Below are 16999 nucleotides of genomic sequence, written 5' to 3' on the forward strand. Positions count from 1 at the left end.
GAGGCTTGCTCAGCTTTATGGCTTGCTCCCTAGTAGTTGTGTTTTCTCATAAAAGTTAGGACTCCCACTTCTGAATGAACCACCTCTATCAGTGTTAAACGAATTTCAGAATTTGTTTTGTGTAGCTGTAACCATGTTGGCTTTTGAATTAATGCATGGTGACAGTATGGTGTTCAGGCACAAAACTGCATCCTCTGGATATTTTTATGATCTACATATCCAGGCTGGGAATTTCTGATAATGTTTCTATTCAATCTGCCCCTGTAAACAGTAGTTCCCCTAGCACGTTACTTGTGTCACCAAACTTAACTAGAGAATTGCAGCTGTATCTGCAGTCAGATCAAGTCACTCTGGCGAAATCAAAGGGAAAGATTACCCAGCTCCCTTTGTAGCTAATCCTGGACTTCAGTATTTGCAGCCATGAGTCAAAACTTTTTTTTGTTTCTTTCTGACACAGCTCATTCCAAGTTGGTACATGACCATAAGAGAGACTTTCCTTTGGCACTTGGGAGGCAGGCTCTGCTGCCAAATGCTCCTGTCTGCGACTGCAGGACTTAAGAGCTTTTTGGCTCCTGGGAGAGATGTACATGTATTCTGCTGCCTGGGGTCATTTCCTGACTTACATGTTCTTTCCTTGCCAACAGGCTGCCAGACAACATCCCAGGAGAATACAGAGGATAACTGCATCCTAAAGAAACCAAGATGTTACAGCTTGGGAGAAAACTCGATATCAAGGCAGACATCAGGAGAGAAATATGGAGAGGAGAAGCAGCTGATATATTCCAAGAGCCTGAGGAAGAGGAGATCTTTTCTGAAAACCAATTACACCTCACAGGTCACTTTCCCATTGGCTGTACCAGGCTCTCTGCAGAGCTGCTGCTCCTGGCCACCCACCCCGCCACTCCCTGCTCAGCCCTCAGATTCACCTTCTTTGGAGAAGGATGCAGAAATGGGAGCGTCTGCCCCCCAGGCCCAGAGAGACACTGCTGGCACAAACTCATCCTCCAGTGTGATGGAAATGGAGCCTGACACCATGGAAACAAAGTCAGTGACTGATTTGGTGGTTTCTTCCATTTCAGCTGTTCGTTTGCAAGGTGACCAGAGGGAGGAGAGTGCAGATGTTGCTGCACTCTGTCCTGCACATGCTGTACACCCAACTTCCTTGCTCCAAGAGGAAGCCGTGCACCTTCCCCAGGAACAGAGCAGTGCTATCAAGGAGAGCCCCACAGTGAAGGGGCCAAGTGACGAGGACTGTGCGACCACCAAAAACCATAGAGCTAAGGCAGCACTGGAAGGGGAGCGTGATGTGATGGAACCCAAGCACGAGGCTGGCAGGTTCCAGGGCCAAGAGATGGCCTGCTCTACTGATGAACGCACTCTGCTGCCTTCGTCTTGTAGTGCTTTTCCCCATGGGGTGGCCAAGGAGCAAGATCTGCTTCCCACAGCTGGGAGGCAAGTGGCATGTGAGGAGCCTGTGCTGGCTCCGTGTGGTGAAGAAGGAAAAGCTAATCTCGATGGCTGTGCTGAAAGCCAGAGTGACAGTGCCTTGTCACAGGCAATAAGCAGGCAAGCAATAAGCAAGGAGGCCTTAAAGAAAGTGCATGATAAAAACCACGTGGGTTTTCCAGATGCAAGGCAGCTGTTAGCAAATGGCAGCAGCAGTTCAGGGGTTATAGCTCACCTCTCCTGGCTCTCATTTCAGGTGAGGTCAGATGTAATACCACCCAACCCATCTCAGAAGAGAGGGCATGACCCTCTAGAGCTTTTGGACTCTCAGGGGACCGCTGTGTGCGTGGGGGATGATACTGTCAGAAAGGAGATGCAGACATCATCAGCTACACCAGCTCTTGAGAAAGAGTTGGAAAGCAAGCATGGGATGGTTGAAGGGGAGCCCAGAAAAGACACACAAGACGTGGCTCATGAGCATTCCCGGCCTGTTCAGACTCCTTTTCTTAGAGAACAGTCTGCCACAGTGGGGAAAGACACTCTTCAAACCAGAGAGCTTTCCATCTCCTCAGACCCAGTTCCCTTGGGCTCACTGGGGAAAACAGAAGGAGACAATGGGGATTCAAATCACTCCTTCCTCTGCTTTAATCACAAAAAGGATGAGCAGGCTGCTGCTGGACCCATCCTGACCAGGTCTGCGGGATTTTCTGTGATGAAGAAGACCTCGGCACAATTTGGGATGGACAAGTGCAGCTGTCAGCTGTCCTACGTCAGCTGTTTCCATAGGTCCAATGAAGATAGAAAGCAGGAAACCACCAATCCCACGTGCAGCATGTTTCTGAAGCCTGTCACTACTCCACCGTCCACCAGCTCTGGTAGTTACCCCATTGCCGTTGCTTGGGACGGAGCGCTGGGCCCTGAAGTCCAAGCCCTCAGCCAACTGAAGGACCAGGCATGGACGAGCCCTGCAGATTTCCCGGGCTTCCTAGCCTACATTACAGAGCTCCAGGAAGTTGTGGGGAACCTCTCTGGGAACCAAGCAACCCACCTGCAAGACCGATGTGCAGAGCAAGGTGCTGAGAGCAAAGATGCCCTTGGCTCGGCCTCTCAGGTCCTGCTGTCCAGCTGCAAGGAGCTTCTGAAAACGGAGCGTCCGCTTGAAGAGCTGCAGGAGGTGTTGAGGGTGACGTTTGACCACCTTGTTCAGCTGGCAGTGGCCTGCTTCCAGGTGACACACTGCCAGCTATGCAGGCAGAGGCAGCAGGAGCTCAGGGCTGCGCTCGTGGATGTGGTGGGCACCTACCACCAGCTAGTGCAGGCTGTTCACCAGCAGCTTTGCAGGCAAGGCTGCCCAGACCTGGGTAGCACGCTCCTGACACGCCAGCACACAGCCCTTACTGCTGCCACGTTTTGCCTCCTGCAGCAGTTCAGGGTCCCCCCGTTGTGACAGGGCAGTTGGCGAGTGCGGAGGAGCCTCCCCACATTTCATTCATGTATCACTAGGCTCCCCCACACGGGACGTTTAACCCCCACAGCTCAGCAAATGGTCATGAAAGGACGCCTCCGTGTGTCAAGTGACTTCCACCAACAGCTGCCTAGTTCAGGGGTGGCCATGGGACAGAGCATGTGCCCCCCCAGCCTTGCTTTATCTAGTATACACAAGCTCTGCATAATGTGCAAACTCACAGAGCACTTCATAGCTTATCTATGTAGCCTGGGATTTGTCCTTCAGCTCCCCAGCACCTTGCAGATAGCCAGCCAGATAAGTGTTGTCCTAGCCTCCTGTGACCTGTGGAGCACACCCCCCAGGCAGAGAGGTGACCAAGTGAGCTCTGAAGGGGAGCGAGATCAGAGTCAGTCTGGTCCACCAAAGAGAGCTGGGCTGTTCTGCCTGCCCTCTGTGGTTGACCTGTGATGGAAACCACTTTGGGAAAAAGAATTATTCTGTTTCTCCTTGCAAATATAGAGAAGGTTGTCCCAGGCTGGGGATGCAGCACCATATCCTGTCCTCCTGATGTAGTTTCTGTGTGTCAGCCTTATCTATTTACAGTTGCTAATGCTGAAGAAAGTCCCTAATCAGCAGCCTCTCCCTTGCTAGCCTTGCCACAAAATAGCTACCTACCGATCCCTGTCTTCCAAAAAAGGGGATAAATCTTGAAGACAGAAGTGCCAACTCTGCAGCTGTTGACATAACCCATTATGCCAGCCTCCCTTGAAGGCATGCCGCTTTTCCTGACCTTCTCATCAATAGCTGCACAAAGTGCTAGGTATGCCTAGCTAGATATGAGCTATTAGCCCTTAAACCTATCCTAATTGAGCACCTCTAGTGAATGTGTGCTATCCAGTGCACATCCTCAGCAATCTGGTGGTAAAGAGGGTTGCAGCATGTCCCTGACTGCTGGTGCCTGACCGGGGGACTTGTTTGGGAAGGGTGATGCTTGCAGGTCAGTCCCTGCACTGTGTGCTTGGGATGGAGGGCTCTGCCCAAGCAGCAGGCAGCTTCCCAGCTTCCTTGTTCCAGGCTCTGGTAAAGAATGCTCCCCACCTGCAGCAGTGAAAGACGGAGGCAGCTGAGGGGTGGGGGGCAGTGGTGGTGTGCTGGATGGGTGCTCTAGCAGCACTAAGAGACCCCAAACCAGGGAGATCGTAGAATCACAGAACGGCTTGAGTTGGAGGGGACCTTAAAGTCCACTCAGTTGCAGTCCCCTGCTGTGGGCGGAGGCTGTGCAGCATGCTGTCCAGGCTGGCCTTGGGCACCGCCTGGGATGGAACATCACAGCTGCTCTGCCTAACCATGGGCAGCCTGCTGTCCAGGCTCCAAAGGCCAAAGTGCTTTCAGCCACATGGCACGGTAGGTGAACAGTTCACCCAAGGAGGATTTCCTGACACTTCATCACTGGCAGATGGTTTCAGCTAGTATATGGTGTTGCCCTGCAAACTGAGGGACTGAATCAGGAAGTTAAAATCTTACACTGAAGCCAAAATGCTGCCCTTGCTGTCCCGGCAGAGCTGCAGTGACATCTAACTACCTACTAACAGCTGATGAGCATGGAACACAAATACAAGGAGGAAGAGCCCATAGCAAATAGCAAAGCAACAGGCACCTGCAAACACAACTGCAGCCTCTATGGGGAGGAACCACCTTCTGACAGTATGTCTCATGAATACCAAATTCCTGGTGGTGTCAAAGGCCCTTGCTGTGAAGGGGAGATGAAGATGGAAGCAAAGGTGACAGGAATTTACCTGCAAAGCCCTCTCCTTCTTGGACAGTCACTGATAGTAGGTTTGGCTTTTCTGTGTACTTGTAGGATTTTTTAACTGACAGTGGCTGAAGTAACATTCTTTTGTGTGCATCAGAAGTGTTCTCTGCTCAGGCCATAGCGAGTCAGTATGTGACTATGGACAAGACATCAGTTGCTGTAAGGAGGCAATAGAAATTTAAATACTTTATTTTAGATAGATTGTGACCAGCATGCACAAGATTCACTACAGCCTTCAGCAGCACAGCAAGACACCAAATCTTCAATACAAGTAGGAAGAAAATATGATGCACCTGGGCTCTGTTTCTCTATTAATTTTGGATTTCTTCCCATTCTGTGCTCAGTTAGAATAGTACTGTCCTTTTCCATGGGAAGGACTGTTATTAACTGCTGTGCTTTATGATTCTTCCTATTTAATCCTGTTAAAAAAAAAAAAAAAAAAAATCCTACCAACTCTGTTGATCTCAGGGCTCAGCTGGCTTCTGTTTTCTGTTCAAGGTGCAAAGTCATTTCCAGCACTGTGCTGCTGAGGCAGAATCTGTCACTCTTGCCAAGGTCCGTACGTAAGTAAATTTAGGCAGAGCTGTTTTCTCTGCACACATTCACACTGGTGCCTCTGCTTGAAATATGCAGTTTGCTACTCTTGCTTGCACAGCTCCTTAACTTTCAGGAAATAAAGAGTTTTCTTGTGCGTTGTCATGCTGAGGTATTTTCACTGATTTCTCTCCATCTGGAAGCACGTAGCCTTTTCCAGAAGAAACTCCAGCTTTCAAAGCATCTGGCCAACTTTGGGTTTTGTAGTAAGTCGATAAGACATCAAAGACTGTTGGGAACAAGAAGATGTACCGTGCTCTCATACTGTTACAAAGGCAAGCTGTAATAATCCTCCCCTAGCTGAGAAATATCAGGCGATGCCAGAGGAAAGTAGCATGGAGCTTTTCTCATGAACAAACGTGTGAAGTAGCTTATCTGAGAGAAGATAATGTGTTTTAATGATGACTCTGTGAAGCTGACTGGGGAAAGCAGAGGCTTTCTCAACCAAGCAAGCTGCCTCCAGTTACCCTGCTGGGTGCCATGCCTTGCTTTGATTCAGATTGACACAGGCCTGTCTTCCCTTGCCTGGAACCTTAAGCGACTTCTAGTAACAGCACACTCCTTACACTGTTAGTTGTTCTGTGCAAAGCTGGAGTGCTGTAGCCCTGCTCCTCTCAGAAAAGGCCAGTATAGAAAAACAAGACTTTTAACACGGCAGTAGCAGGCACAAGGCCTCAGAAAACAAGTGCCTGCTATCACAGTTTCCCCCACTACTCATTATCATGCTTCCATTACTGATGACTCTTCAGGATGCAATAGCCTCAGCCACCCAGGAAGCAGGCAGGACACAGCTCAGCCCCTCACCTTGATTAATTGCCAGTGTCTCCGAGTAGTAGTTCTTGGTGTTCGTGGATTTTACCATATACTCACGAATTGGGAGGCGGGCTGTTTGCAGGGACTGCTCTCGTGCCCTTTGCAGGGTCAGGTTCTGCAAAGGAAGCAAGGGCAAGTTACACAACAGACACATCAGAATCATAGAATCACCAAGGCTGGAAAAGACCTCCAGAATCATTCAGTCCAACAGTTCGCCTATCACCAATATTTCCCACTAACCCTCACTACAACATCTAAACATTTCTTGAATACTTCCGGGGATGGTGATGCCAGCACCACCCTGGGCAGCTCATTCCAGTGCCTGACTGCTCTCCTGGAGAATTATTTCCTAGTGTCCAACCTGCACCTCCACTGGTGCAACTTCAGGCCATCACCTCTCATCTTATCACTAGTTCCATAGGAATAGAGGCTAACCCCCACTCACCACAACCTCCCTTCAGGAAGCTGTAGAGCGATCAAGTCTCCCCTGAGCCTCCTCTTCTCCAGACTGAACAATCCCAGCTCCCTCAGCTGCTCCCCATAAGACCCCTCACATCTCCATTGCCCTTCTCTGGCCAAGCTCCAGGGCCTCAAGGTCCTTCTTGCAGTGAGGGGCCCAACACTGAACACACAGCACTTGAGGTGGGGTCTCGATAGGGCTAAGTACAGGGGGCTGATCCCTCCTGCTCCTGCTGGCTGCACTACTTCTAGTACAAGCCAGGATGTCATTGGCCTTCTTGACCACCTGGGCACACTGCTGGCTCATGTTCAGCTAAATGCCAGCTAAAGTACGCAGATCATTCTCCTCTGTGCAGCTTGCCAGCCACTTTGCCCCAAGCCTGTAGCACTGGGCTTGCTGTGGCCAAAGCACAGGTCCTGGCATTTGGTCTTGTTGAACTTCACCCCACTGGCCTCATCCCAGTGATCCATCCTGTCCAGATCCCTCTGGAGGGCCTGCCTGCCCCCAAGCAGATCAACACTTCCTTGCAGCTGGGTGTTACCTGCAAACTGAGGATGAACTCAGTGCCCTCATCCAGGCCATCGCTAAAGGTGCTGAGCAGGCCCCAGTACAGCCCCTGGGGAACACCACTGGTCACAGGACACTGGATGGCGCTCCATTCACCACCACTCTCTGGGCCCAGCCCTACAGCCAGCTCCTTACCCAACCACGAGTGCACCTGTCCAAGCCACGGGCTGCCAGCTTCTGCAGGAGAATGCTGTGGCAGACAGTGCCAAAGGCTTTGCTGTAGTCTATGCAGACCCCTCACCCACCAGGTGGGCCGCTTGATTGTAGGAGATCGGGTTGGCCAAGAAGGATCTGCCTTTCATGAGCCCATGCTGGCTGGGCCTGACCCCCCGGTCGTCCCACACACACTGTGTGATCTCCCTCAAGACAATCTCCTCCATAACCTTCCCTGGCACTGAGGTCAGGCCTGTAGTTCCCTGTATCCACCTCATGACCCTTCCTGTAGATGGGAGTCACACTGGCAAGCCTCCAACCCTCTGGGACCTCTCCAGCTGACTGGCAGATGATGGAAAGTAGCACGGCAATCACCTCCACTGGCACCCTCAGCACCCCTGGGTGGATCCCATCCGGCCCCATGGACTTGTGGCAGTGTCCATGGGGCCAGGTGGAGTAGTAGGTCACTGTTTCCTCCCGAACTGTGGGGGTTTGCTCTGCTCACCACGCAAGACTTCCAGGATAGGGGGTAGAGTACCCCAAGGAGAATGGACAGATGCAAAGGCACTGAGAACCTCAGCCTCTTCCTTATCCTCAGCGCTCACACTCCCCTCCACACCCAGTAAAGGATGGAGATTCTCCTTGGTCCTCCTCTTACAGTTAACATACTTGCAAAAAAAAGATTTTTGTTCTCTTTTATCCCAATGGCCAAGTTGAGTTCAAGCTGAGCTTCTGCCTTTCTGATTTTCTCCCTGCATTTCCTTAAAACTTCTCTGTACTCTCCCCAAGGTGTCCGTCCATTCCTTCTTCCACAGGAGGAAGATTCTTTTTCTCCTGGAGCCTCAGGAAAAACTCCCTGTTCATCCACACCTGTCTTCCCTGCCAGCTCGTCTCTCAGCACAGCAGGACAGCCTGCTCCTTTAAAGACTTTGTCCTTGAGGAGCTTTCAGCCTTCCTGGACCCCTCTATCCTCCAGGGCTGAATCCAATGAACTCTCCCTATAATGTCCCGAACATTCAAGTCTGCCCTCCAGAAGTCCAAGGCAGCAGTTCTGCTGTCCCCTCTCTTGGCTCCACCATCAGTAACTCTACCATTTCATGGTCACCTTAACCTTAACCCTCCCTCTGTCCAAGACAGCTCCTGACCTCCACATCTCCCCACCGGTCCTTCTTTGTTTCTGAATAGCAGGTCTAGCGGGACATCTCCTCTGATAGGTTCTCTCACCAGCTTCAAAAGGAAGTTATCATCTCCCACACACTCTAGAAACCTCCCAGACAGCTTCTTCCACATTGTGTTTTATTTCCAGCATGTACCAGGGAAGGTGAAGTCCCCCATGAGAACAAGGGCTGGCGACCACGCAACTTCTGTCAGCCGTCTGCAGAACGCCTCAAGTCTCTTCATGCTGGTTAGGTGGTCAGTAACAGACCCCCACCAGGATGTCCGCCTTGTTGGCCCTTCCCTTGATCCTTACCCACTGGGACTCAATCCTACCATCTCCAGCCCCCAGCTCAACATCAAAGAGCTCTCCAACACAGAGAGCCACACCGCTGCCCCCACCCTTCCTTGCCTGTCCCTTCTGAAGAGCTTACAGCCATTCACTGCAGCACTCCAGTTGTGGGAGTGATCTCACCCTGTTTCTGTAATGGCAACTAAATCATAGTTTGCCTGCCACAGAATGGCCTCCAGCTCCTCCTGTCTGTTGCCCATGATGATGTGCTGGTGTAGATGCAAATCCATAGCATGCACATCACTTGTGGAACATGCAGCTGTGAGCCTGGGAACTGTAGGAGGGTTGATTTCACCAGACCATTCTGGCCTCAGCCTGGTGCTGAGCCAAGCAGAACCTTGGGGTTCTGTGGGAAAATGGATAGTGACACAACAGCAATGGTTCCAAGCAGCAACTGTGACTGCTGCCACTCGGATGTCTCTGCTCTGTCAAGAGTGAGGCAGACCAGACCTTCAGGTTTCAACAGCTTTTAACCCACCTTATGTATACTTTCATCCACCAGGCCTCCGAGGACGTACACTTTTTTGGGATCAATATCTTCAAGGACTAGAAGAAAATAAGCACATGCTCTTGCAACAGTAAAATCATGCACTGCACCATTCTTCAGGAAAGGCCCATCTTACACAGGGAAGCCCAAGCTGCCGTCACCCTTCACCCTGCCTGCAGGAAGCTGAGGCTTCTAAGGCAGCAGCATCTGCCTGAATCTGCTGGCAGTGTGACAAGGCAAGAGCAGATGTGGGCTGGAAGCAGAGTGCAGATGCAGCTCTAGAGGCAATGCACTGCTCCTTTCATCGTTGTCCTGGTGAGTGCAATCCTCACCTGCCCCACAGGCCCTCCCCACCGCCAAGGTCACCTGTGGAAACCTCCCCCCACCTCTGCCAGATCCTTATCAGAGCTGACCCTTAAACCAAGAAAAGGATCAGTGTCCCCACAAACACGTGGCCAGGTTAAAAATGGAGAAAAAGGAGAAAGTCAATTACAGCAGCAAATGAACCAATAAAAGGAGCGGCGCAGACATCACATCATTTCAAAGAAAGATGCCCTTCACACCACATACACAACCACCACATCTCCACTTCTCTGCCAGCAGGATAACAATCTGCAGGCATCTAGAGAGTTTTTGCATTGTGTTTGCTGCAGATGGATGCAGCCCTCACACAAAACCTCATATCTTCCCAGAACAGACTGATGCAGGAGTACGCTGAGCACCAGGTCTAAGAGAAGCCTTCCTTGGGTAGTGAGAGAAAGGGAATGATTGGAACTGAACCACGTGATGCATGAGAAACTCCTAAAAATAACGTCTAGAGGATCAATCTTTGCCTCCATTCCCTTCAGGCAAGTGAAACACTTACCATTCTCAGAGTCAGGAGTGAGATAAACAATTGCATCCAAAGGGAACAGATCCAGGTAGCTTTCTTGAGTTGTATCCATCTGAAAAACACAGCACAGTGAGAAAAGCCCCATGAGCCACAGTCCATCTGCCACCCGCCCCAGCCCAGACAGAAGCGCTCCAGAACCAACAGCACTGATTTGGGTGTTCATTGCTTACAGCTAAAGGCAGAATAATGGAACCGAGATGCCTTTTTTTTTTTTTTCATTGAGAATAAATAGCTTAAGAACCATTAAATTCTCTCCTCGTGAAAATCTATAGATGTGCTTTTAGGTAGTTATGGTGTATCTTTCTCCTTTTAAATATGACTGCAACACCTGAGAGACTCAGGAAGCTCGCAGTCATTAAGGCTGGAGAAGAGCCATCGCCGAGCCCCCCTCTGCCCCCCCGCCGTGCCAGCGCCCTTACCAGGTATCCGGAGAAGCCGTCGTTCATGCGGAGGCACTCGCGGTGGATGGGCGACCCCGGCACCAATTCGGTCAGGCAGAGCCAGAAGGGCCGCTCGGCCCGCCTGTTAGCGCCGTACAGCCGGCGGATCTGCGCTGCCAGCCGGCTCGTCTCCTTCCGACAGAGCGGAGCGCCGCGTCACGGCGGCCCCGGGGCGCAGCGGGGCTCCCGAGCGGCGGGCCGGCACTTACCTTGGGCGTCATGCGGTCGGCCACGCCGAGATCCACGCACAGCCGCGGGCCCGCCGCGCGGGCATCCAGGAGCCGCTCCTCCGCCAGGGCCCTGACACGCTGCCGGGCGGCTCCTGCGGGGCACAGCGCGGAGGGCAGCCCGGCCCGGCCCTGCCCTGCTCGGCCCTGCCCTGCTCGGCCCTGCCCCGCCAGACCCTGCCCGGCCCGGCCTCGCACCCCGCGCCAGCCCACCTCGGCCCTCGGGTCGCCGCGCTCTGTTCCGCTCCCGCTCCTGCGGCCGCCGCCGCCGCCGTGCCGCCAACACGCGCTCCCAGCGCCTCCGCTTCCGCAGGACGTTCCTCTGCAGGGCGGCACGGTCAGCCTCGGGGACGTCGCGGCGGCCCCCGCTCTGCTCCGCCCCGCCCCGCACGCACCGAGCACGGAGCCTCGCCGAACCCCGTCGGCCCGAACCGCAGCAGCGCGAGCGCCTCGCGAGCCGCCTCCATCTCCGCTTCCAGCTCCACCGGCGCGGCTTCGGCTGTCGCGCTACCGCCCTCCATCGCCGCCGCGGGGCGGGACGGGGCAGGACGGGGCGGGGCCGGCTCGGCTCAGCCTCCCGGCTCGGCCCCCAGCTGCGCTCCGCGGCGGCGACGGAGGACAGCCATGAGCGGCTCCCGGCTGCTGCGCGGCCTGCCCGTGAGTACGGGAACCGACCGACTGACAGACCGACCGACCGACCCCGCCGCGGGGCCGTGCTTTGTGTGTGTATGTGTGCAGCTGTGGGCCGCCTCCCGCAGGCTGTGCTGCAAAGCCCCGGCACTGCTCGGTGCGCAGGAAAAGCCCTCCGGCCCCGCGCCGTCGCCCCGCCGTGCTTTGGTTCGGCTGTGTTGCCTTCCTGCTTAGTGCTTTCATGCTGGTCGGTTCTCCCGTGCTGCGGTCCCGTTGCGCGCACGGACGCTGACCTCGCTCCGCTCTTCGGTTCTCCCCGTTACTCATTGACGCTGTGGCAGGACACGGACGTTTCTGGAACGGCCCTGGGCTGGCAACCAACTGCATCCGCAGCTGCGCGGCCGGCAGGGCTGGTAGCCATCAAACATAGCCGCGTGTCTGCACGGACAGCTCGTGTGAGCACCGAGCCTTTCTTCCCCATGGCTTCAGTGTGACAGTGGTATTTGCTTTACTTCGGTGGCCCGAATCTGGAGCCGCTTCCCCTCCTGCAGGAGGGAGACTAGCTTTCTTGGAGTGAGATGTATCAGAGAAGAAAAAAAAATAATCCTGAATCCTGTAGTGCTGTCAGCCACCGCAGAAGGAAAATTTCTCAGGGTTCAGGTTCAGTGGTGGTGCAGAACGAAGGCCTGCAATCAGCCAGGACTGCATGCAGCCCAGTCCACCCTCTGACATGGGCATGCAGGAAGGCGAGGCTCATGCAGGCCTGGTGTCTGCCCCCGTAGCACAGTGCTAGGCCAGAAGCAAGGCTGGGTTTTCTTTCCCGTGTGCCAGCTGCCCTGCCAGCAGAGCACAGAGGGATGCGGGCACCCGCAAGTCCTGCCACAGCACCTGAGAAACAGTCTTCCCCAACCCCCAGGATGATGGATGTCCTTCCGCATAACAGACTTTCCCCCCTCCTCTCCCAGCAGCATCTTCCTTTCCTGGCCTCCGCGGGACTCCTGAGAAGGCCCCCCGTGGCTGCCCAGCGCCATGCGTACAGCACCAAGGATGACAGCTCTGTCAGACCTATTGGGCGATACCCAGTGCCAAATAAGAAGGACATGCCGTATGATATCGTGGAGCTCATGGAGGAAGTGGAAGTGAAGGTAAAAAGCTCTCGTGCAAAATTTTGTCAGTGGCAGACATCCACTGACATACATTGTCAGAGACCAGTGCTGGGCCGCTTGGATACTTAGATGTCTTAGCTTTGTTGCATTGCAGCAATCTCAGGGAAGTTTGCATATGAGCAAAAGACAAATACAGTGTAGTGAGGAAGAGTGAGCACTGATTTCAGATGCAGTGAAGGTTCAGAACAGAGCAGTGGATGGGATCAAATCAGCACAGAAGACTTGGGATTCCAAACAGTGCTGCCAGGAGGTTCCTAGACAAACCATTGAGCCATGGATTAAAGGGAAGGAGCCTCCCCATAGTTAATTAATAACTAGCACAGGTGTGAGGCAGGAGGAATGTACTGGCTCTTGTTCGTGAGAGGAGACTGCTGGAGGAGTCTGTTACACTTGAGCTAGGCTGTCTTTTCAGAACACCTTCCAAACAGCAGCATATAGGCTGGCAGGGCCTGCGGACAAATGGAGTAATCACAACAAAAGTGGAATTTGCAGAATTGCAGTGGAATCTCGCATGCCTGGCCATCAGGATGGCTGAAATCCTGCACTGAGTGCAACAGCACTGTGCCAGCACACACCTGCAGGGTGTGCTTGTACCTCAGACAGCATGCTGTTTGGCTTGGGTTGACTGTCTCACATCCTGTAAACATGAAAGGAAGAGGAGAGCTCCAGGAACTGTTAGCCAAAGGGTCGTAGCAGCTGTTGTGCAGAGTTGGAGCAGATTACAATCTTTCGGTTTGGAAAGGATTTGGTCATGATGCCTGAGGGCTGTATGACTGTGGTCATTGCTGGCACGGCTGAAGTGATCAGGGCTGCAAGAAACTGCAGCAGTGCTTAATTAAGGACAATATTATTGCATGATTTTTAGTCATGTGTACAAATAGGCTCAAAGCCCAAGGAGACTGGGTCTGTGGAGATTCCCTAGGACTGCAGGGCAAACTACTTGTTCTCTAAGCCTAATGTGTGAATGTGGCCTGCTGTGCTGCATGTTAAGTTGCAACTCTTGACTGGTTTCTCCTTTTCCTTGAACAGACTGGATTTCTGCCCAACGTGTTCAAAGCCATGTCTCACCGACCTGCTGAATTCAGAGCTTTTTTTGCTTATTACAATGTCATCATGAACAAAGAGACAGGTAAACCATATACAATCACCCCAAAACTGCCCTTTCCTCTATAGATGTAAAAAATGCTGGAACCAACTTCTCTGACATTCTCAGGTTTATTTCCTCACCATTGCTTATCCCAGCTCACAGCTCGTAGTTAAGAAGCAGCCCATGAGAATAGCTGAGCTACCTCATGACACTGTGCTCTGCGTCACAACAAAGGAAGGACAGGCTGCTTCCTGAGGGAAAGTGGGTCAGGAGCTGAGGGCAGGCACAGGCATCAGGAATAATGCTGCAATTTCACACCGCTTGAGCAAAGTGACACAGTAGGTGTGCCAGTGGTGAGCATGCTCTGCCAACAGTCCAGATTTCCTAGTAAGGCCTAGTGTCTGGTCCAGGATCCACATCAGCATGGTTACACAGCCAGGCACTGCAGCCGTATAGCTTGGGCTAAGGCCCTAACACAGAGACAGCTCCCTGGGGGAGGGGAGGTGTTCCAAAGCTATTGCTCAGGCTTCCTCCAGCTCTTTCTTCATGATAAACCTTACCTGCGAGCTCGCCATGAGCCAGATGCAAAAGTCGCTAGAGGGTATGCTTGCTGAGCCCTGACAGGCTCTGCTGTGGATATGATTCCAAATGCAGTTCTCTGTATCCTGCAGACACAGAAAGAAGACTGTTCTGCTTTCATATACATGGACATCTGTACAGCAGGTCTTTAGCAACTGACGGAACTGGGGATGTTCAGTCTGGGGAAGAGCAAGCTGAGGGGAGACCTTATTGCTCTCTTCCAGCATCTGAAGCGTACTTACTGCAGAGCAAAGTTAGTCTCTTCTTACTAGTGACAGGTGAAATGGCCTCAAGTTGCACCAGGGAAGTTTAGGTTGGATATGAGGAGATTCTTCTTTACAGAAAGGGTTGGTAAGCACTGGAATGGGCTTGGTGCTTGAGTCACCATCCCTGGATGTGTTTAAAATCCATTTGGATGTGGTGCTCAGGGACATGATTTAGCAGAGGGTTGTTAGGGTAGGATGGTTGGGTTGTGGTTGGACTGGATAATCTCGAAGGTCTTTTCCAGCCTGAGCAATTCTATCATTCTGTGATTCAGGTGGCCTCCAGGTGTCCCTCGAGTATGGGAGGGAGTGAGGTTGCAGCAGTGCATCTGGGGAAGGCTTCATGCAGGGAATGCTGCACAGTGTTTGAGCCTTTCAGAAAACATTTGAGGACTGCTTGTTCCTCCCTCTTGCTTCCTGTGCTGTGGGTCACTGAGCAGCTGGTTCTCATTGCTTGTGTTCTAAGGGTCTTACATCAGTAAGATCTGCGTTCTGTAAAACAAGCTGCTGAGCAGACTGCTCCTTAGCCTTAAAGTAGATGAGAGCTTGCAGGGAGAGTCCTTGTGGGCAGCAAAGTGCAACTTTTTGTTTCTCTCACTGTGATATGCACAGTTTATGCATGAAGGTTTCTGCTCTGCTTCCACTGCTGAAGTGAAGCCCAAGCTATACAAGGGTCTTTTTTCTGCTCTCATTCCTGTGCTGCTTTTTGACTGACTCTGGAGAGTCACATGGAACTACCTGGCATCACACCCTTTTCAGCACTTACCCTGAAGTAGTTGCCAGGAGTTGCCACTTTCTATAACTGAACTGTTTCAGAGCAGGAAGTTCTCTTCCCCTAAAAGGTTTTAGTAGTATTTTTCACTGTCATGGAAGATACTTGTCCTGTGCAAATATTTGTCCTTCAGTGTGAACTCTGGTTTCAAGAAATACTGTTTCTAATGATCTGATAAAAAGGCAGAGTATAAGAGCTGACATCGAGGTAAGGTAAGTTCCTCAGGTGCTGTGGACAGTCTTGTTGTGAAGCTGTTTGTGAAAATGATTAGTACTGATTCCAAGTATAACAAAGCACAGCCATCTTCTCCAGAGATTCTTTGGAGAATCACTTAAAAAGTTGTGTTTCATCTGTGTGGTGGTCACTAGAAGTTCTCAGAGGCACAGTCCTAGGGTACCTCATTGCTCCTCTGTGCTTCCTTCTCTGCCTTCAAAAGCTGCAGCGTTTTCTTGCTTGAAACGTGATTTTAGAACATTGCAGGAGAGTTATTATTACCTCAATGTGTTCCTTATCCTAATGAGATGCCTCCCAAACAGCGATCCAAGTTAACTGATTCTCTGGATCTGTGGTTGAAGTCTCCTCGTGTGCTTTAAGGAACTCTGGCCATAGTGCCTGCTGCCTGTCCCCAGAGACCTGTCTTCCGTGTTGCCCCAGCAGTACTTGCTGCCATGGATGTTTTTGCTAACAGAGTGAGCTAAATCCTTTTCTGTCTCTGTAGGGCGACTCAGCAAAGCGGACAAGGAGCTCATCATTGTGGCCACAAGTGCTGTGAACAGATGTCCCTACTGCGTGGTCGCACATGGGGCGCTTCATCGGATATATTCCAAGCAGCCGACGCTGGCTGACCAGGTCAGTGGAGCACTGTTCTTTTGGGGAGTAGGGATGATGTTCTCAAACGTATCTCTCCTCGCCTTAAGCTGTGACCATTAAGTCTGTGTGGCTCCCAGCGAGAGCAAAGAGAATCACAGCATCACAGAATTATTAGGGTCGGAAAAGGCCACTAAGATCACAGAGTCCAGCTGCCAGCCCATCCCCACCATCCATCAGTGCCGCAGTTCCTGAGCACGTCTGGGGACGGTGCCGACTCCAGCACGTCCTGGGATCACCCTTCTGACAGCTGACCGCTCCTTCGGAAAAGAAATTCTCCCCGATGCCCACGGAGGGACTGACACTGGCATGCCGCCATCGCAGCACCGCATTCTCCCATTTCACTGTGCTCTGCCTCCTCTCAGGTCGTGGTCAACTGGGAGCTGGCGGACCTGAGCAGCCGGGACCTGGCGATGTTGGAGTTCGCCCTCGCAGTCTGCCGTGCAGATAACATCACAGAGGAGCACTTCCAGAAGCTGGAAGCGCACGGATTTGACCGCGAAGACGCGTGGGACATCGCCACCATCACCGCCTTTTTTGCCATGTCCAATCGCATCGCCCATTTTGTCGATTTGCGCCCCAACGAGGAGTTCTACAACATGGGCCGGACGCCCCGCGAGGCGGGCAGGGACGGCGCCTGAGGCTGCCTTGCGGCACGGTTCCCTCGCGTTGTTTCGAACGTATATAAAAGCAACGAATGCCGATGGCGGTCACGAGTCTCGCTTCTTCGCTTCTCTTCAGCGCCGCAGCGCAGACCGGCGCCTCGGCCTGCTCGGGGTGACCCGCGTG

At 52.5% G+C, this 16999-nt stretch overlaps 3 protein-coding genes across 4 annotated transcripts in view; 2 read left to right on the top strand and 1 right to left on the bottom strand.

The window, feature by feature from the left end:
- FRMPD1 (FERM and PDZ domain containing 1) overlaps positions 1 to 5370 on the top strand; it is a 22766-nt gene extending 17396 nt beyond the window's left edge. The window contains exon 15 of the mRNA XM_042829376.1: positions 645 to 5370. Coding sequence (XP_042685310.1) covers positions 645 to 2893 — 2249 coding nt within the window. The 3' untranslated portion in view covers positions 2894 to 5370. The remainder of the gene's footprint in view (positions 1 to 644) is intronic.
- TRMT10B (tRNA methyltransferase 10B) lies at positions 4880 to 11472 on the bottom strand. The gene is given in 8 exon segments (XM_042829378.1): positions 4880 to 5529; positions 6105 to 6228; positions 9279 to 9346; positions 10153 to 10231; positions 10599 to 10751; positions 10829 to 11168; positions 11242 to 11375; positions 11377 to 11472. Coding segments are annotated over 8 exon segments (1158 nt in total). The 3' UTR covers positions 4880 to 5365.
- LOC122165961 lies at positions 11439 to 16926 on the top strand. 2 transcript variants are annotated; one of them, XM_042829380.1, is made up of 5 exons: positions 11439 to 11503; positions 12445 to 12621; positions 13672 to 13771; positions 16062 to 16192; positions 16576 to 16926. In XM_042829380.1, exons 1-5 carry the CDS (start codon positions 11471 to 11473, stop codon positions 16849 to 16851), a joined length of 717 nt encoding a protein of 238 aa, XP_042685314.1. In that variant the 5' UTR covers positions 11439 to 11470; the 3' UTR covers positions 16852 to 16926. The 2 variants fall into 2 exon arrangements, with proteins under 2 accessions (XP_042685314.1, XP_042685313.1); XM_042829379.1 differs by having other exon boundaries at positions 11441 to 11503; positions 12442 to 12621.
- Positions 16927 to 16999: the final 73 nt, after the last annotated feature.

Source organism: Centrocercus urophasianus, unplaced genomic scaffold, assembly GCF_019232065.1.
Source record: "Centrocercus urophasianus isolate 14NV4802_14NV808 unplaced genomic scaffold, USGS_Curo_1.0 seq_31, whole genome shotgun sequence".
NCBI classification, from domain to species: domain Eukaryota; kingdom Metazoa; phylum Chordata; class Aves; order Galliformes; family Phasianidae; genus Centrocercus; species Centrocercus urophasianus.